The sequence below is a fragment of the Oryza sativa genome, chromosome 8, assembly GCF_034140825.1.
Source record: "Oryza sativa Japonica Group chromosome 8, ASM3414082v1".
In the NCBI taxonomy this organism is placed as follows: Eukaryota; Viridiplantae; Streptophyta; class Magnoliopsida; order Poales; family Poaceae; genus Oryza; species Oryza sativa.
The window spans coordinates 13,766,241-13,787,340 of record NC_089042.1 but is presented as its reverse complement, the minus strand read 5'-3'; the positions used below and the strand labels follow the sequence as shown (position 1 = coordinate 13,787,340).

The following is a 21,100-nucleotide window of genomic DNA, read 5'->3' as shown; positions in this document are numbered from 1 at the left end:
TGGGGCTCTGCATCGTCACCCTCCTGCTCCGGAAGCGGCCTGCCCTGGTAGTCCACTCCATGTGGATACCCCAGGACAACGCACATGCCCCGCAGCTCCAAGACGAAACCAGTCATGTCCAGGCCACGACGGCTGACGCTGCCGGCCATCTACAAACAAAAACAAAAAGAAAAACAACATTTTAAAGGTCAGATTTTGGCGATAAATGAAGCAGCAGGACAGAGAGAGACTAGAGGATTTTCACAAATAAGACAGGATTTTTTTTTATTTTTGAAAATATTGCTAAGGCTTGGGATCTACGGCTCGTCCTAGGGTCAAAGGTGGCTCTGATACCAACTTGTCACGACCGGAATTAACCCAACGGGCGTTCCTTACGTGCGTGTATTATTCCTTGTCCCAGGAGGCAAGGTACACCAAAAGTTGATACATTTCAGAGTTTATCAAGCGGAAGCGTAAATAGATAATTTATTACATGGGCAGCGAAGGCCCAGCACACACAAAGACAAACGAGAAACAGCGGAAGACTAGGGCGACGACCACAGGCGCTTGACGGCAGGCACGAGCTAGACACTAAAGCCTTCATCTTCTAGGGGCTCCTCTTCTGGGTTTGGGAAAAATTGAGCAAGACTGAGTACAACCACCGTACTCAACAAGACACACCCACAAGTGCAGGATAAATGCAAGGGAGTACAAAGGAGTTATACTATAAAGGGTTAGGGTTGCAGTAAACAGCATTTAAAGATATTTAGTTGCTCAAAGCTATTTTGTAAACACGATTCTAGAACTATACAATATTATTTATCAAGGCCGTGAACCCACACGAACCTGCCTTAACCCAAGGCCTACGATGATTCAGACCGAACTGGCAACCCGACCCTGGGTCCCAGCTCGTCCCAAGCCAACCCAGGCCAACCATTCCTCCTTTTAGTTGTTAAGCAGGTTTTAAGAATTAAAACACTAACTTGGGTACATTGCTCGGCTTGCCCATAACCGAGGGCGCGGCTATTCGAATAGATTATACTCTGATCAGAGGTGTACATCTTTACCCACAAGACACATCTTCCTCACGTGTAACCACGTGCCACATACCACCACGGTATACGGACGGAAGACGTGACATAGTTTCCAACCCATCCTAGCCATAGACAAGAGTACCGACCCAATCCCACCTACGGCCGGAACCCCCGGGACAGGCAGGCAGGACTGAGCCCCTAGCAGCAGGACACCGGCCCTGTGCCATGACATCTCGACTACCGGGCCGCAGCTCGTGTAGCCTTCATTTGTCCTAGAGATGTCCATCGACCCCCGACTTCTTCCATCTCCATCCGTGTACTTTTGTTTATAACCAGACTGAGCCACAAACTAAGCCTTACCCACTAGACATGTGGAAGTACGGTAGTGCTTTGCAACAGAGGCCCGAAGACCGGTCCTTATATGGCCGAGGTGCTACTATCAAAACCATGCACCCCGAGCCCAGCCTAAAACCATTTTGGGGATTTTGAATAGAAGGAGCGGTGTGAAGCCAATTCCACAATAACCAAACCATTCCATAGTGTCCAGGTGATATGAATATTCCCAAAGTCTAGAGTTGAAAAACCACCTAATGTTACCTAATTAAAATAGCGAAGCATCTACCTAAAATCATACTAGTGGTACCATGAGTAGAGTGTCCACTAGTTGGGGTTTTGTTTATTCTAGGGTGAACAAGGAAATAATAACAATAACAATAATAAGGTCATAACCAAGGTAAATAGGCATGGCTAGATAAAACAGTGATAACGCGGGAATTTAAATAAAGCGATAATGCAATAATTTAAAGCAACATAATTTTATAAACTGGGATTCAATATGTTCAAGGATGATGTGACTTGCCTTGCTCGCTTTCCCAAACGTCGGCTTCAACTTCCACGAAGAGCGGATCTTCCGAAGCTGCAGCGTCTAAACGACCAACGGAAAAGAAAAGGCTTTTAGTCTAATAAACTCCATATAACAAGCAGAAACAAAGCACAAAAATGGGTTCTTGACTTCTTAAGGAAAAATTAGAGACTTGAACGGTCCAATTCCGAGTTCAAATGGCCAAGTTATGGCCATTTGAAGGTTATATGCTCTTTAAATGAATATTTGCGAATTTCTTCATTTAAATTTTAATTTAAAATTGGATTTATTGCGTCAGCCGAGGGGAGGGGCGCGCGGACCGGGTCCACGGGAGTGGGGCCCACGCGGCAGCCTCACGGTCCACGGTGGACCGGGTGCACCCGGCTCACACCGGCCGGCGCCGTGGGTCCCATGCGTCAGCCGCACCCGAGGGCGCGGGCGGCTGACGGCCGGGCCCCACACTGCAGCCGCGGGACGCGCCCGAAGGTGGCCACGCCGGCACAGCCGACGGGAGGTGGCGCACTCGTGCCCCGATGGTCGCCGCCGGCGACCACCGGCGCGGCGGAGCGGCGCCCGAGAGATGGGAGGGAAGGGGGAAACGAATCGGCGGTCCACGGCTCACCCCGGGTCGACGGCGACGACGGGAACGGCGACCGGAGAGGAGAAAGGCAGCGGCGCCGCTCGGGTCGACGTCGACGGCGGTGTTCCGGCGGTCGGCGACCGAAACGGAGAGGTGGACGAGGTCGGCGAGGATGCGGCGAAGCCGAAGGAGGCGGCGCCGAGGCGGGAAATGGTCCGGAGCGACGACGGCGGCGGACCGGAGCTCGGCGGTGACGGCGGAGAGAGAGAGCGACGGCGCGAGCTCGATTCCGGCGGAGAGAGAGAGCGGCGAGTGGCGGAAACGGCGGAGGGAGGCACGGGGAGTGTTTATATAGGGTTGGGAGGGGGAGAGAGCGGCCGGACGAGGGGGAAACGGGCGCGGAAGATCCGGCCGCCATTGATGCGCCGGCGAGGTTAGGGGGAAAGTTTCCGAACGAATCCGAGGGAGAGAGGGAGGGAAAAATGGGGGGAAAGAGGGAGGGAATCACGGGGAATATTTCCCCCCTCTTGATTGCACGCGGGACGGACGGGAGCGGCGGGATTCGCGGCGGCGGCGGCGCTAGGGCACGGGCGAGGCGGCGGGAGCGGCGGGAGGAAGGGGATGACGGGTGGGCCCCACCCGTCAGCGAGGGTGGCGGGCGGGCCCGCCCGTCAGCGGCGCGCGCGCGGGGAGGAGGCCGAATGGGCCGCGGAGAAGAGGGGAGAGAGGGAAAGGGATGGGCCGAGCCGGCCCAAGAGGGAGAGGGGGAGGGAAAGGGAACTTTTTAGGGTTTTTCTTTTTATAAAACCATTTTAACTTTGTTTATTTCTTCTTAATTATTATTTGTGCTCTGAAAATTCCACTAAAATTTATTTACGCATTTTAGGCTTTTAGGAAATATACAAAAATCCTCCAAGCCTTATTTGACTTTTAACTTTGCACATTTTAATTGTTGGAGGCTTTCACATGGATTTTAATTATTCTAGGCATAATTTCGGGGATGTATTTTAGAGTCGTTTTGGGACGCGACAATTTCTTAACAACATTACTAGAAATATAATTCCTAGCAATGGCGCATAAATGCTCCTGGTATATTATGGTTACAGAGTTCATCCGCAAGTGCACGGATATACCATTGTAGCATTTCACCCGAGAGTATTCCTAGGGTATCGTATTTAGTTAATCCTGTGGGAAGATCACAGTAGAGAGAACTGGACTAATAGTTTATGTGTTACTTGTAATAATCATAGTCTAAGTAGGGGTTAAGATAATCCAAGGGTAGCATAACACACAAGCAGAGAGCTACTCATTCTCATACTAAAATATCTAAGCTAAGTGGAAAAGAAAAGAGAAAGAGAATCTATTCCTATACTTCTAGTATACATAATATACATACATTCTAGTTATCTGATATACTAGCTAATACCCTCTATCCGATGCTCTTCTGGTACTTCGAGAAGCCTGACTGCCGAGTTCCTTATGACAGCCCGTCATGACCATACAACTGGGGCTAAATACGAAGGAGTACCCTCCCTAGGAAATTAACTTAGGACTATATACACGCGCGGAGGAATACCTGTACTGAGTTGTCACCATCAGCGGCCCACCTCTCATCCGCAGCATATAACCCCAAATAACGATATCCCATAATCTAGACACCATGTCTAAACTACTAGATACTACTCTAATATCATCGTCATGACATAGAGTAATTGCATAAGCAAACACTATACCCGTACCAATGCATCTCCCAGATAAGCTAGCAGTATATTTAGTATAACATGAACAAAATGTAAAGTTGGCATTCATATACTCGGAAAGTATTTCAATACCATAATTGTATAAAGAAGAGTATTCTAATAAAAGTATAAAGATTACAAAAGAGAAGAGAAAAGCTACTAGAGCCATACCCGAACTCTTTCGAAGGCTTCCAGACTCGGATTCCTACTCTATTCCTACTCCACTAGCTTAAGAACACTAAACTAAACTTGAGAGAATATGAGAGAGCTTTGCTTGAGGTGTGTGGAGAGATGGAGAGAGTGAGGTCCTTTTATAGCTGCTAATGACGGTTGTGGCAGCTGGAAATGTCCTAACTGCCCTGCAACCGTCATTGAGGATGAATCCTGGACGTCCACGCAAAACCCCAGGATGGATGGCGCTGATGGGGGTTTGGCTGAACCAGGGGCTGGGCCAAACCAGCCCATCCTCGGCTGGCGGTATCTTCCACTGCTTCTCTCTGTCGACTTGTGAAGTTTGGTCCAATTGGTCGGTCATGTCTGAGTTCTTGGCCCATTCATACATAAGTCTGATTCTCAACATCGTCCGATTGATTTATCGATTGATTTGATGTCGATTCTCCCCCCACTTTATAGTTATTCTCTGCAAAAGGTTAGTAAACCAAATACTAGTGAAATATTATTGTTCTAACATAAATGTACATTGCAAGCATAACTAGTTCTCCTCTATTTTGGTAATATTGATAGTCGAAAACTGATCGCTAACGACCGTCAATAAACCCCCCTAAGCTTGAACCTTTGCTCGTCCCGAGTAAAGGAGGAAAGGAAACAAAGACTTGGTTGTTGATCAGGAGTTGCTACTATGTTGTATATCTCAAAGGTACATGTGCAAGGTATATGTACTCTCTCCCAAATTAAATAATCTTTGGCACGGTGGCTTACCCTTACCCTGATTCCCACGAGACACTGCTTCTCCTTGCCTTAGGCGGTTTATAGACAGAACAGCAATTAGAGCACTAATCACCCAATCTTCATTCAACTTTTATTCTGGAAGTTTTCAAATAATTTTGCAAAAGAAATCCAAGTTCCTCAAATGATTCACTCAATCTCTCAAAGTGTATCAATATAAATTCCTCACCATTTTTGCCTTTTTGATTCCTACTCTAAGGTTTGATATGTGGAGCTCGATAGGGATCATACATGGCGTACTTGCATTCACATTTATTACTAAGTCAAAAACTTAGACTAAAATATATGACTAAACATACTCAAGATCAAGATTGTGCAAAGTGTGTGATATATGGTGGAAATGGAATGTTAAGAAAATAAAGAAAATGCTTCTCCTTTGTGCTTACTTCCTTCTCCCAAAAATCCTTTTTTTATTAATAAGGAGAGAGCTGGCTATATTCCTTCTCTCTTTGTTTTAATATCATGCTCATGCTTGAGAGAGCATAACTTTATATTTTTTTATTATTATTTTTCATAACCATGCCTTTCCCTCCCTTCTTCTTTTTTTCAGAAAGGATTTTCTTTTTAGGAGAAGAAAACACATAAAAGCATGGAGAATTTATTTTGGTAGTAGTATGGAAATGGAATGGATAATTGCTAGCTCCCAGTGTAGGAGTTTAGCATGTGCATATATGTGGACGTATGATCTTGATCATAGAGCATGAGAAGTATCTACATAAGTCACAAGAATTTGACAAAGTTCAATGGAATGGCAAGCAACCAAAATGTATATGGTTCAATCATGATGGCACATTTTTGGCTCTGGTAGTAATTTATATCAAATGAGGAACTTTTCAAATTTATCATTTTGAAAAACAAAGCATCCGGAATTTAAGTCAAACTTAGACCAGAATCATAGCAACTCTTTTTTACTATCTCATATCTGGCAACAACTTAGACTAGATTAGCAAATGTAGCTCATTTACCTCAGGTTCCCAGATAATTGTTGGCTACTTATATTTAATTTTTGAGAGAGCACTTACCTACGAACCCATATATAAGAGATATAAAACAGAGCAACTATTAATCATTTCAACAAAGAGAACTAGTTTGTCTTACCTAGCATGACAAGACTTAACCTATCTTTTTTGGTATTTTCTATTTTGCAAATTTTCATATTGTTTTTAGGTTTATAAAATGCAATTGGAAAGTAAACATGCAATTGGAAAGGGAAATATACAATGTGATACAAGTTACCTCAGTAGGGGGAGAGATGTCTCCCCCCAAGCTTGTCTTTCGCTCAGGGTCCTTGGTAAGGATTGAACCCATGAAAGCGAAAGTATACTTGCAGGTCATCGTGCTGTTGTTGCATCATGTTGTTGATGTTGGCGAACTGAGCATCAGCAGTCTGTTGCCATTCTTGTATCTATGCTATGTGTTCCGTGAGGTTGTATTGGATCTCTCCCGTATGCTTATCAAGGGTATCCATTCTCATGGTGGTTTCACCCAAGTCCCAACGAGAGGAACTTGAGCGCCATTTACCTGGAGATGGAGGCATACCACTCGATCTGGGGGTTGATTGCTTATGTCCTCCCACTGTGTGTCATGAGGTGCACGCCACCGGTCTTCACTGATACTTGCCTAGCTTGAGACTCCGATGCAGTGGCGTGGAGCTTGGGTCCATCCAGGTGCATCCCTAGTTGGCTCCCAACCTGCCTCATACATCTGCACAGGTGTTGAGGATGACGAACCTTCTCATTCATTCCTTGCCATGTTGTGTGTCTCCCTGTATGTTCCACCTGCACGAGATTCTACTATGGTCTGCAGGGGAATGGTTAGTTCATGGCAGTTGTACAAATGATACCCCGCATTAGGCAACGGGATTTCATTTGTACAACCGGGGAAAAAGTATACCAAAGATCCATCTACTCCATGCTTAAGAATGTGCCCTTGCACTAGATAATTCTCATCAATACAGGGACGAGCGGCTGAGATAAAAGCAATCTAGTCACTGACAACCCCTAATCCCTTTGCTATCCGAGTAATCAAGGAAGTGCACTCAACAGGAGCAGAAAATCTTATACTTTCTAACCATTGCCTTATCATACATTTCACAGGAGCAACTTTGATCTTTCTAACCATGGCAAACATGATAATTAATTCATCCCACCTAATGGGTCTAAGATCACCTATAGGAAACAAGGTCATAGCAATCCATTTGTGCATAAGCCTAAGTGTAGGGTTATGGATATCATTCGTCCTAGGTTTCTTGCAAACTGGAGCACTAGAAATGTCTTCCCAAAACATATTTTTCTCGAACCCAGAAATTCCTTTCTGGAGATCGATTGTACAGGAGTTGTGAAAACCAATAAGTGTACTTAATCCTTTCCATGAAAGTGTGTATTCCTTATGGAAAAAACGAAAGGAAATTCCATCTTCTGTTTCTTTCAAAGTGCACAGAAATTGCAAAGTAAGCAAACAAGAACCAGGCTCATCCACCACAACAAATCTCTGCCAATCAACAGCTTTCCAAATAGCACAAAAGTCAGTATCCATACCTATCTTTTTCAGCAGCTCCGGAGAGTATTCTCACATGTGAGCATACTCTCGGTCACTCAGTGATGAGGGATGTTAGGTCCCGATCTTCCGATAGGTATTGATAAACAGTCGATTTGGGCGGAGTCGCGACACAACTCGATTCGGCTTCTGAACGAACACGCTACTGAGCCCCGCAATCGTAGCACCACATCTCCTCTCGTTATCAACCGTGCCGAAACCCAGTTGACCTCGCCGAGAAGACTAATTCCAGTATGCGAATCGAAGAACACAAGCAAGAACAAGATAGATTGCAACCAAATTGCATATGAATGATTAAGCACACGAATTTGGGGTTCCACAAACCGATCTAGCGGCGAAACTGTTCTTAACAGAATAATCTAAGCAAAACCCAACTCTAAACAATGACGGCTACTGAATTAATATGATTAGACGTCCTAGGGATGCCCTAGGGCGCACACCCCCTTGGGCTAAGCCCACGACACAATTACAAGGCCCAAAACCCGAGTTAGATTCGGACTGGATGAGATATGTGACTTGTTTTGCAGATTCCCGTCAGCTCGGTAGGAATTTTGATGTGGGACCAAAACAATCTGAAAGTAGACTCCATAAGCTTTCCAACAAGTACTCATGGGCTCCGAAATTCCTTCTAGATCAGCGGCTAGGTCCTTTCAAAGTTGATGCTGTCAGGAGGCTCGAATCTGAATCCAAAACGTGTAGAACTTTATCTCTTGTCTTCTATGGACCAAAAGTGACGTGATGAAATGGAAGTGGACTTGGAGAAGGTCTTGATATGGTCCCCAATCAACTTCTTTGATCATCCATGAATTCGTTACGCTCGGTTTCTTTTCCTTCACCCAAGCAAGTACCTCTGCAGACAAAAACACAGGAAACTCATTGTGTAGCAACGTTTGTTCAAATATATAACATGTAAATCTAATGTAGAACATATGCACCTTTGGTTGATTAATACATAAGGTAGTCATGGTTATATCCGAGCTAGTTGTGTCCTCATCACTCAGCATGTAGTAGGCTTGCCTTTCCCGATCGTCGACAAGGTCGAGGTCGGCGTCGTTCAGGATACATCGCGGAGCGTTGGCATCCTCCATCAAAACATCGGCTGATGAACGAGCACTAGACTCGTCTTGATGACTTGATGAAGAGCCGGATCCCTTGAACAGACGAGACAATCGCCTCCTCATTCTGCACAATGGAGTAAGAACGGACTAACTCGGCGGGGGTTAGAATAGCAAGAAATTTCACCCGTTGGTTAGTTTCACCAAAACGACTTGTATGTACGCAACTAAGTATTTGAATTTGATGGAAACTATCAAAGCTTGAATGAACTTGAGAGCAAAGTTTGGAGAGGGAATGAAAAAGTGTTGAAATGGGGTGGATTTCCCTCTCCCGGCCGGCTGGCTTATATAGGGTACCCACAACGGTCAGAAATGACATGTGGGACCCCGTTGCTCTGCCAAAAATGGAAGGTGGCCGTTGCCTGGCCGGTTCGGCCGAACCAGGGGTTCGGCCGAACCCCTGGTGGGCTCAACCAGCCCCACTTTTGACCGTTGGAATCCAGCGGTCAATGTGGTCGTGGCACAACGAACTTTCGTTGGAAATTTTATTTTGGTTTGCTCTGAAAAATTCATTTGAAAGAATTTCCTCAAAATTCAAAATCCTAAATGCAAATTTTGAAATTCAAACATGTGTTGATGCAAAAAATTCAAATTGATGAAAATAAATATGCGGATACGTACCAATTTACATGTTGGCGAAGGTCGCGTCATTTTAGGTCCGACGTGCAAGACCGTACCTCCTTCCAGTTTAGTTCGCGGATTTTCCACCGGTCTCCGGAGGTGATGGAGCGGGCGTCTTTGGCTTTCCCTTCCACACCCTCTTTGGTTTTGGTGCTTGAGACGACTTTCTCTGAGCTGGCTGCTCTAGCTTCTTGGCCGGTTTACTAGATTTCACCGGCGTCTTCCAATAACGGTTCCAGAGAAACATTGTTTCCTTTTCCAGGAAATTATGCATGAACTTCACCAGGCTATCCGTCTTGGGTGGCCGAGGCTGAGTCCGCCCTCCATCTCTGCGAGGAGGCCGCCGCCGAGCACACCCAAACCACCGCAGCCGCTGAGGCCGCGGTGGCCCGTCGCGCAGAGGAGTTGCGGCTCCAGGAGGAGACATGGCAGAGGCGGGACGCCTCGCTCGTGGAGCGCGAGGCTGAGGTCGCCCGTCACGAGGCTGCGGCGTGCCGGCTGGGCGACCAACTCACCAAGCGTGAGGAAGCCGTCACCGGTTGGGAGAGCCGCCACCTGGAGAACGCTCGGGCCGAGCGCGCCACGATGGCGGAGCGGGTGTCCGAGCTAGAGGCCAGGGAGAAGGCGGTGGCGTCGCGCGAGCAGCAAGGCGGCGCCGATCTGGCAGACAGGCTCGCCGCGAAGTAGAATGCTCTCGCCGCGAAGTAGAATGCTCTCGCAGGACCGGGCTGGGGAGATCGTGGCCCTTCATCTTGCCAACGATGTGGGGCCCGGCCTCCTCCATGACGTCATCGAACGGCTGGGACGAGAAGCTGCCGACCACCAGGCCGGCGCTCGCACACCGGCTAGACGAGATGGCAGTCGTCAAGTCGTTGTCGGCCTCCTTGGCGCGGGCTACGGTGGAGCTCGTCCTGGCGAGCTACCAAGCCCGCGACCCCAAGTTCCTCCCTTGATGGCCGCTCAAGGACTTCCCCCCGGGCACCGAGGCGGCGGCCCGAGAGCAAGTCCAGGAGGCGGCTGACGAGATTGTGTCGAGCTTCGAGGGGACAGCCCCTCGGTTTACTCTTGCAACACCCTCGGGCGGTGGCGGCGATGGCGATGGTGATGGTGATGACGAAGATTGGGACGAAGTTGTTAGCGGCGCCAAACTCGGAAGCCCGGCGCCCCGTGATTGCCCTTTTCATCATTTCCCTTGCTTTTGTGCTTTTGCAATGGACATGGTTAACTATAGGCCTTCGTGCCGCCCCCGATGGATGTAAATAAGCCTTCTTCCTCTTATTCCTGCACTCTTTTCTAATCTATGAATGCCTGTGACAAGGGAGAGAGGCGAAACCACTTAGCTAATTTCTTTACGGGTGAACCGCTGTTTTCGTTCCTTCGCTCCCTCCTCGGGCTCGTTCGGATAAGGGAGAAGAATCCGCGCTTAGCCCCCGTCACCTAAACGGCGAGGGGCAGAGCCGTCACCCTGGGAGAGCCGCCCAGCGGGACTGGCCAGGCCGGGGCTACGACGACCGGGGGTCGGGGATGACTGTGCGTAGGTCCTTCTGAGCCCTCAGGGTTCGCCGCAGCTCGGGGCACAGCCCGCGTCCGTGCTCCCCTTCGGCGATTTTCAGGTTACCCGACACCACCTAGGGGCCATGGTAAGTGTGAACCACTCCTAAACCGAGACTGAGGAAGGGAAAGAAAAAGCGCACAATAGCTTTGATTAAATAGAAGGATTTACTGAGGAGAAAATGAGATACAAAATATTGACAATGGTAGCCCCGGCCAAGCCCGCACAACCCGAGGGATGTGCGGGGGTTGGTCCGAGCCCCAAAAGCAAAAACACTCGACATCATGGGTAGAAGCAGCGAAGATGTTTGATGTTCCAGGGTTAGGCAGCTCTGTGCCATCTTCCGTGGCCAACCGAACCAAACCCGGCCGGGGGACGCCGATCACTTTGTACGGTCCCTCCCACATTGGTGCAAGCTTGCTCAATCGTAAGCGCGACTAGACGCGGCGTAGGAAAAGGTCGTGGACTTGCAGTGATCGGGCCCAGACGTGGCGCTGATGATAGCGCTGCAAGCTCTGTTGGTAGTGCACCGTCCGAAGGGCCGTGCGCCTTCTTCGCTCTTCCAAATAGTCGAGGTCATCGCGACGGAGCTCGTCCTGGTCCGCCTCGTTGTAGAGCGCAACACGAGGCGAGCCCAGGGAGAGCTCCAACGGTAGGACCGCCTCGACGCCGTACACCAGGAAGAAAGGGGTTTCTCTTGTTGCACGGCTCGGGGTAGTCCAATTGGCCCACAGCACCACAGGTAGTTCCTCAAGCCAAGAGTCCCCGTGCTTCTTGAGGACGTTGTACGTCTTGGTTTTGAGACCTTTGAGGATTTCAGCGTTGGCGCGCTCGACTTGGCCGTTGCTCTTGGGGTGGGCGAGTTAGGCGAAGCATAACATGATGCCCATGTTGTCGCAATAGTCACCAAACAGCTCACTGGTGAACTGGGTGCCGTTATCCGTGATAATACGGTTCGGCACTCTGAATCGGGATGTGATGCCTCTGATGAACTTCAGGGCCGAATGCTTATTGATCTTGATGACCGGGTAAGCCTCGGGCCACTTGGTGAACTTGTCGATGGCGATGTACAGGTGCTGGTACCCGCCACGGGCCGCTTTGAAGGGCCCCAGGATATCCAAACCCCAGACTACGAAAGGCCAGGAGAGCGGGATGACCTGCAAAGCCTAGGCCGGCTGATGGGTTTGCTTTGCATGGAACTGGCAAGCCTTGCATCGCCTGACCCAGTCCTAGGCATCCTAGAGTGCGGTTGGCTAGTAGAAGCCTTGCCGAAAGGCTTTACCAACCAAAATGCGCGAGGCCGAGTAGGCCCTGCATTCTCCCTCATGGGCATCGGCGATGAGCTCGACGCCTTGCTTCCGAGGGATACACTTCAAGAGGACTCCATTAGCGTCGCGCCGGTAGAGGGTCCCTTCTACTAGCACATATCGTTTGGAGATGCGCGCGAGCTTTTTGGCTTCCGCGCGATCCTCAGGAAGAGTGTGATTGTCGAGGTATGCCCGAATGTCGGCCATCCAGGCGATCTGACGTGTGGGGTCGGGGTTGACCCCCTCGGGCCCCGAGGCCTGTGGCTCGCTAGGCATCGAGGTGGGGGTTGTGGCGTTAAGCACCCTCGGGGGATCCGAGCGCGCCGATGGCTGCATGAGACTTTCTTCAAAGACTCCCGGGGGGAGTGGGGCTCGCGCCGACGCAATACGCGACAGCTCATCGGCGACTGCGTTGTCGCGCCTGGGAATGTGTCAGAGCTCGAGCCTGTTGAAGTGGCGCTCCATGCGTCGCACTTCGCGGACGTAGGCGTGCATCTGTGGGTCGGTGCACTGGTACTCTTTGGAGACCTGGTTCATGACCAGCTGGGAATCACCTAGAACCAGGAGGCGGCCGCTGCCCATAGTCCCGCTAGGAGTCCTTCGTATTCCGCCATATTGTTCGTGGCTCGAAAATCGAGATGAACGACGTACTTGAGGACATCCCCGCTTGGCGAAGTTAGTGTAACTCCGGCCCCGGCACCTTGAAGGTTCAAATAACCATCAAAGTGCATAACCCAGTGTCCGATGCGGATGTCGGCGTTTGGGTTTTCCCCTCCTTTGGGAAGGGAGGGATCGGGGGGCTAGTTGGAATCGTCCGCCGGGGTCCATTCAGCGATGAAGTCAACTAAGACCTGACTTTTAATCGCGTGTCGTGATTCGAAATGTAGATCGAATTCAGCGAGTTCGATGGCCCACTTCACGATCCATCTGGTACCCTCTCAGTTGTGCAGGATCTGGCCAAGGGGGTAGGACGTTAGCACGAAAACCCGATGCGCCTGGAAGTAATGGCGTTGTTTCCTCGAGGCCATCAGGACTGCGTAAAGCATTTTCTGGGTCTGATGGTATCGGGTTTTCGCGTCCCAGAGTGCCTCTCTAACGAAGTAGACGGGCCGCTACATCTTTCGGCGGGGCCGGTCTTTATCGTCAGGGGTGCCTGCCTTGGGGCGCTCGTCCATCGGGGCCTCGGATGGGCTCCCTACCCCGTTCGTGCGAGTGGTCTCGTGGCCGCCTACCAGAGCCTCCCGTTCTCCCGTGGTGGCCTCGGGGCCTACCTAGGGTTCGGGGGCTTCGGCAGTCGGGTCGCTGGGGGACGAGGGGCCGTCACCGGTTAAGGGGGCCCCTGGTTCCTCCCCATGACTGGGCTCATGTCCCGCGGCTCGCGGGTGGTTCTCATCGGTCTCCACTATGAGGGCGGCACTCACCGCCTAGGGGGCCGCGGCCAAGTAGAGTAGTAGCGGTTCCTTTGGCCCCGGGGCCACAAGGGTCGCGGGAGAGGTCAAGTAAGCCTTCAACTGGTTGAGGGCCTGTCCCGCTTCCTCCGTCCACACAAACGGCCCCGACCATTTGAGGAGTTTGAATAGGGGTAGCGCCCTCTCTCCCAGCCTTGATATGAATCGGCTTTGGGCGGCCATGCATCCAGTGACACACTGCACATCCCTTAGTTTATTGGGGGGCGCATCATCTCTATTGTGCGTATTTTCTCGTGATTAGCTTCTATGCCTCGTGCTGAGAATAGAAAACCGAGAGGCTTGCCCGCCGACACACCGAACACACACCTTTCGGGGTTCTGTTTCATGCGCGTGGACCTAAGGCTATCGAAGGTCTCAGCCAGATCCTGCAGCAATGTGTCTTTTTGGCGCGTTTTTACCACCAAGTCATCGACATAGGCCTCAACATTATGCCGTATCTGATTACTCAAAGTAATGCGAGTCATGCGCTGAGAAGTAGGGCCTGCATTCTTTAAACCAAAAGGCATAGTTGTATAACAAAAGGTGCCCACAGGGGTAATGGAAGCAGTTTTTTCCTCATCTTCCCAAGCCATGCGAATCTGATGGTATACTGAATAAGCATCTAGGAAACACAAAAGGTTGCACCCCATAGTGGAGTCGACTATCTGATCTATGCGTAGTAAAGGGAAAGGATCCTTGGGGCATGCCTTGTTGAGGTCCGTGTAGTCGATGCACATCCGGAGCTTGCCGTTGGCCTTTGGAATGACCACCGGTTCGCCAGCCACTCTGGGTAGATGACCTCTCGGATGAAGCCGGCCTCCAGGAGCCGCGTCACCTCGCGGATGAAGGCTTGTCGCTCCGGGGCTTGGCGCCGTATCTTCTGCCAGATGGGTCACGCATCCGACCGCACGGCGAGGTGGTGCTCGATCACCTCCCTGGGGACCCCAGGCATGTCCGACGGCTTCCAAGCGAAGATGTCGAAGTTTGCCCGCAGGAAGGAGACGAGCGTGCTTTCCTATATGGCGTCCAAGTTACTGCCAATCTTGGCGGTCTTGGACGGATCGTGGCCAAGGGGTATCTCCTTGACGGGCACCTCGTCGCCCGAGGTGATCCGCTTCTCGGAGGCGCGTGATGTGGAGGCCTCCGGGGGTCTGCCGGCCTCCTCTGGCTCGGTGGCTGCCGCCAAACTGTCGGCACGCTGCTCCGCACAAGCCAGGGCGATCTTGACATCGCTGGAGATGGTGATAGGGCCGTTGGGGCCCGACATCTTAATCTGGGGGTAGGCATAATGGGTGGCAGCCATGAACTTCACCAATGCAGGTCTCCCCAGGACCGCGTTGTAGGGCAAATTGAGATTCGCCACATCGAAGTCGATCCGCTCGGTGCAGAAGTTGGTGGGGTCGCCGAAGGTGACCGGGAGCTCGATGTGGCCCAAAAGCCACGTATTCCCCGGGGTCACGCCGATGATCGGCAGCGACGGCTGGAGCTTCATCCCCGGAGCCTTGAGAGCATGAAAGGCGGCCGGGGAGATGATGTTGAGGCTGGCCCCCCGTCGATCAAGACGCGTCTCAACTTGACGTTGTAAACGGTCGGGGAGACCACGAGGGCCAGCTTCCTTCCGCGGGCAAGCACCGTCGGGTTGTCGCTCTAGTCGAAAGTGAGATTCACCTCCGACCAGCGCGCCCGCCGTGCCGCTTCGTGGGTCGGGACGGCGGCCAGAAGCGCACGCCTCATGGCCTTGAAGCTGCGACAGGAGACTTGAGCGCAAGCCCCTCCGTCGAGCGTAGCGACGGTCTGCTGAGGTTCCTTGAACTCCAGGTCCTCGCTGTCATCGTCATCATCGGCGGGGGCCTTTTTCTTGGCATCCCCTTGCCGGTTGCCAGCGGAGGTTGTGGGGGCCTTGCCCTCCCGGCGACTCTGCTGTCTCTCCTCATCGGTCTTCCTGTACCGCACGGCCAAGTTCTTGACCGTGCGACAATCAGCAAGGCTGTCCCGATAAGTGTTGTGCATCGAGCACCACTTGTCCGCCGAACGGCTTTCGCCGGGGGTAGTGGCGCTTGGCTTGCTGTCGGTGGCCTTCTCCTTGCGCGGGGGCTGTGAGAGACCATCCGCGCAAGGACGTGGCCCTCATCGTCAGAGTGGGCCGGTTTCCTCTTCCTCCTCTTGCCCCGCCGCTTGGAACGGGAAGAGAGCTCGGGGGCAGCCATAGCTCCCGCACCAGAGCCAGAGGATTCCGGGCCCACGCCTCCTCCTTTCGAGCCACCTTGTCCGCCAGCTGAAAAAGCTTTGCGGTGGTCTTGGGCTACTTGGAAGCAATCTTCTCGAGCATGCGGTTATGCCGCACACCACCCCGGAACGCATAGACGACCGCATGGGCCGGTATGCAGGGGATGGTGTTGCGGACCTGGCAGAAGCGCTGTATGTATGAGCGGAGGGACTCGTCGTCCTTCCGCTGCACAGCGTGTAGGTCCGCCTCCTCTCCCGGACGAGGGTTTGTGCCCTGGAAGTTCGTGATGAACTGCTGGCACAAATCCTCCCAGGAGTGGATGGAGTTGGGGGGCTAGGTCATGAGCCAGCCTCGCACCTAACACTTGAGGGCCATGGGAAAGTAATTCGCCATGACCCGGTCGTCACCCCCCGCAGCCTCGATGATCATGGTGTAGATCTGGAGGAACTCAGAGGGGTTGACGCAGCTGTCATACTTCTCGGTGAGGTTGGGGCAGAACTTCGGGGGCCACTAGACATTCCGGAGACTTGCCACGAAGGCCTTACACACGGCCCCACCGGATGGGGGTGTGGGGGGCGGGCCGCCTCGCGCGGGGGGTTTGGGGGGGGGGGACACTCCGGACGAGGAGGCGCCTTCCCCCAGGCGGGCAGCACGGTGCTCGTCCCTACGGCGCTCGATGTTGATCCGAGCGTCCTGCTCCCCGTAGAGATTGTCGTGGTGCCCTCGGCTTCTCGAGGGCCTTGACGACATCTGGGCTGTTGATCGCCGCGAGGCCAGGGCCGACCGACGGGCCCTCCTCCTCGCAGACGAGGAGAGGGCAGTGGGGGTACGTGAGGTACCAGTAGTCGCGGGCCGGCCATCGGCGGCCAGCTGCCGTTGAGCGGCAGTGACCAGGTTGGCCACGTCATCCAGCCATCGCTGGACGGGGATTTCTGACGGGGGGGGGGGGGGTGCCGCAAGAGAGCCACCACCGCCTAAAGCGTGCCCTGGGGCGTGCCGCCGTCACCGTAGGTCGGATGACGACGCATCCGGGCGCGGTGTGGCCTCCTCTCATCAGGCGGCGGGGAGAGGGCTGAGCCCTCGGACCGATCAGGGTTCTGCCACCATCGGGGGCCGCAGCGTGGGGGAGACGGAGAATTCTTGCGGTGGTGGCGGGGATCGCGGCTCCCGCTACCATCTTCACTCTCAGAAGGAGTGGGAGTGTATGCCACCACCTCTTCCTCTACTACCTCAACCATGGTTGTCGAGGACGGAGGGAAACTTGAAGCGGAAGGAAACAACTTCTTTCTCAAGCGCGCGGATTTCCCCCTACCTGGCGTGCCAGTTATCGAGGAGTGCCAGCTATCAATGGTACACATCTACCGTCGGTTGTGTAAACGGTGACTGGAAAAAATTGCGGGACAGGTTCTATCTTGCCTTCTTTCCAGTAACCCGTATCACTGCCCTTCGCGTAGAAATCCTCAGCTTCCAGTAGGAAAATAACGAATCTATAGGTGCGGCATGGTCCAGATTTACTAATTTAGTACAATCTGGTCCAAACTTGTCTATACCCGAATATGTGTTGTTGCAACATTTCCATACGGGTTTAGACAAGAAGTCTGCATTCTATCTCGACATCACTGCCGGAGGATCGTTCATGCATAAAACTCCATCCGAAGGGAAGGAAATTTAAGATCGATTTCTGGAAAACACCTCCTTTGTAGAGCAATATTTTGAACTCCTCCATCCCATCGAGCAAAAACCTTGTCCCTCTGGCTCTCAAGAAGTTGTTCTCGACATTTGTCAAGAAACAACCTTGCTCTTGCACGATGCATCTCTTGAGAAGGAGAACCTGCAAGCCATGGACAAGCTTGAGACATCAACTCTGGAGGATGAGAACTCCACAAATGAGCATGAAAGCTTCTCTTTCGAAATCCCCCAGGATTCATGCTCACATAAGGAATCCCTAGAGTCTTGTCAGTTTAATGTCACTTCCTTATGCGAGGACCACAGCTACCTTTCGGGCCTCATCTCAAACATTGTTTAGAAGGTTGGTTGTGGATGCTTTTATTTATCATAAATACTGCAAATCACGTATATGTTGTGGCACTAATCTTGCAGCATGATGTCTCCATGGTCAAGCTTGTGAGAATAAACAAAGCACTACCGGGAGATACCCCGGATTATCTTGGTAAGTTTTCTTTCCAATAAAAATAAGAACAAATTTTTAGGATATTATACACCTTCGGGTATTCTCCATTTCAGGTTGAGATTAAGAACAAGGGACGTACGGTGCCTAATAACTCGGGAGCTACAACAACTGTACATTTTGGTGATCCTTGATGTTGAAACACACTTTATGAAGACTCCAACATCACACACTTGGTTTTGATGTCTCGCGACACAAAAGTCCAAGTGTGGGGGGAGGCCGACGAGCTTGCATGACGAGTTTCATCAACCAAGGCCATCTTGGGTTGTAGTTGATGTTAGTCTTACCTTGCTGAAAAGAAAAGAAAAAAAAAGAAAAGAGAGACAGAAGAAAAAAAAATAAAAAAATAAAAGATGGGAGAAGAGAAACAACGCAAGAGAGTTGACGGGCTACATCTAGATAAAAGACCACATTATGTGCGAGTCTTTAAAATATGGCTTTGCACCTCGCAAGTAGTGATTATGCTGCCTGGCTACACCCAACCCCTCTCTTGAGGTCATGTGCCGCATTGGCTTAGCTAGCCTTCATCCACTCCTAGCTGTGCACAACCTCTCGCTCCCGCAACACCTACATGCATACAAGCAAGAGGAAATGCCCTCTTCTTTTCTAGGTGTTTGCTCCACTCCAGTTGGCACTTGCATATTGCCCAAAAAGAGATGCATCGTACGTCTCTATAGCATTGTGCCAATGAAACATGCCTTCAGGGCACAAGCTTCTTGCACTAGAGGTGTCTGCAGACCCAAACCACTCACCTGATTTTGCATGGTCAAAGTGCCTTCCTCCGCCACAACCCGCATCAAGACGGAAGAGAGATCGACAATCAAATGTGATCATGCCACTGCTCTAGAGATTTCAACATATACATCATGCTGGTGGTAAGTACACTCCGTTATAAGAAAGATAGCAAAAGAGTTCACCATTTCTTTTACAAATACTTATCTATACTTGAGTCTGGCTTGATCATACATGGATATGTGTCCTTGGTCAATTTTAGTATACTATGGTTTGGGTGGTCATCGACATTCATAGGCTTTTTAAATTAAGCATGATGCTTAGGATACATAGCCTGCTTTAATCAAAGTTAACGTGGTGTCAAGTTTGCTTAAATGAACCATAAAGCCAGTACTTTCATGGACTTCGGATGTATATCCTTCGTGGACTAACCCCTGATGGAAATTTTTCAAAATGACGGGTGAGTCCTCAAGCACGAGTCACACTAGAGGAGAGACAGGGCTGGGAGAAAATCAATGCTAACATGCAAAGGAGAAACATATCACCTATCAAGGTGCAGTATATTACTAATTGCTCCTTTAGCATGTTCATGAAAATTTACCTCAGCCCTGTATAAGTTTTGCTTAAATGAAAATTTGGTGAACAATAAAAAAAGAAATTGAAAAAAAAGAAAGAAAAAAGAAAATTTTGTTCTCAAAGAATAAAAGAAATGTATCTCGTGTAAAAAGAGAAAAAATGACAAAAAATAAAATTATGGCAATTATATGGGATCCATGCTTATTATGTTTTGAATCCAATTCCTTGTAGATCTTAAATTTGTTCATACAAGCTAATTATACAACTGTTAAAGGTTTAAATGATCCAAACAAAAATATCCTTATTTGAAAATACAAGAAATATCAACTACCAAATGACACGACTCATGAACTATTTATTTGAAAATACAAGAAATATCAACTACCAAACGACAAGACTCATGAACTATCAAACTACAACTATTGAACTCCATTGGCAAAAGCTCGAGTGTAGACTAGCCAAGATAAACTCGTCGTTGTTGGAGATCTCGCTTCCTTCTGGACTTCTTGTTAGCACAAATCTTCTATATGTCAAATTATGCAAGGGTGAGTACTTATGTACACAGCAAGACATATTATAAATAATTAAATGTGAAGAGATATGAATAAATAAATCAATGAGAAAGTAAAATTAATAAAATAATATGTCAACCTTATCCTCAAAATTTTAATTTAAAACCTACTTATACTTCAGGAGTAGGAATCACCCTTATGACACAATTACAGAATAGGGAGTACAGCACATTTGAATGATTTAATTCACCTCTGCAGGGACTGTCCAGCTTTACCCACACGATGCCCACAGCTAGCTAGGCTGAGAACAACAGAGCCGTTCGAAGGTCCCAATTATTACTAGTTACTGCCCGAGTGGGATATTGATCCGTCCTAGCAGTCGGGCACTTACTAGGCCTAGGCAAGGCTACATGGTCGCTACTTTCATGGGTTCCACCGTTGTGAACCATGCCCCAACCTCCGTACATATGTGTTCAATCCAGCTCCTAGTGAGCCAAACAATACTCTTTCATATAGTGGGACAATATACTAGGCTAAGTCCAATTACTTGATCGTGTGGATGGACGCAAATTAAGTCATTTCCATGGTATAAGGGGGTAATTATAATCCGGTTGGAGCATCTCCAGTAATAGCCCCTAAATCAAAGCCTCCAAATGTTAAATGGGGGGTCTCCCATTTTCTTGAGCCTCTAAATTCAATCCCAAACTCCAGCAGCAGGTCCTAAATATCAGGCCCAACTTCGTTTTCTTTCTTATTCCCTCATATTTTGTTTGGTAATTCTATATCCTAACAGATGCATGGTAATTCTATATCGTGCAACAACTTTGTCCCATTCAACAATATAATGAACAGAGACATGTGCATATGCATTATTCACACCTTCACAAATACATGATGCCACAATAGTGCTAAAAGAATTATGTTGGTTTGGCCATTTTTGTGATAACATAGAAATTATTATGCATTCAACAAGTTTAAACATATTTCAATATTTTGCAGCACTCAACAAAATCTTAACACAAAACACATTTTTAACACGTGGAGTACAAATCTATGAATCTAACAAAACTAAATTCACACCCTAAAAAAAATTAAATTCATTTAAT

At 49.8% G+C, this 21,100-nt stretch overlaps 1 protein-coding gene across 1 annotated transcript; it reads right to left on the bottom strand.

Annotated features, from left to right (window-relative positions):
* Positions 1-11,441: 11,441 nt before the first annotated feature.
* On the bottom strand, positions 11,442-12,893 carry LOC107281933 (uncharacterized). The gene is made up of 2 exons (XM_015793765.1): positions 12,786-12,893; positions 11,442-11,852 (listed from the first exon to the last, which is right to left on the bottom strand). Exons 1-2 carry the CDS (start codon positions 12,891-12,893, stop codon positions 11,442-11,444), a joined length of 519 nt encoding a protein of 172 aa, XP_015649251.1.
* Positions 12,894-21,100: the final 8,207 nt, after the last annotated feature.

Coding starts and splice junctions, on each gene's coding strand:
- LOC107281933 (XM_015793765.1), bottom strand. CDS start 12,893: ATGGGCAGCGGCCGCCTCCTGGTTCTAGGTGATTCCCAGCTGGTCATG. Junction 11,853..12,785: donor TGCACGCCTACGTCCGCGAA/GTGCGACGCATG, acceptor GCCCACCCCAAG/AGCAACGGCCAAGTCGAGCG.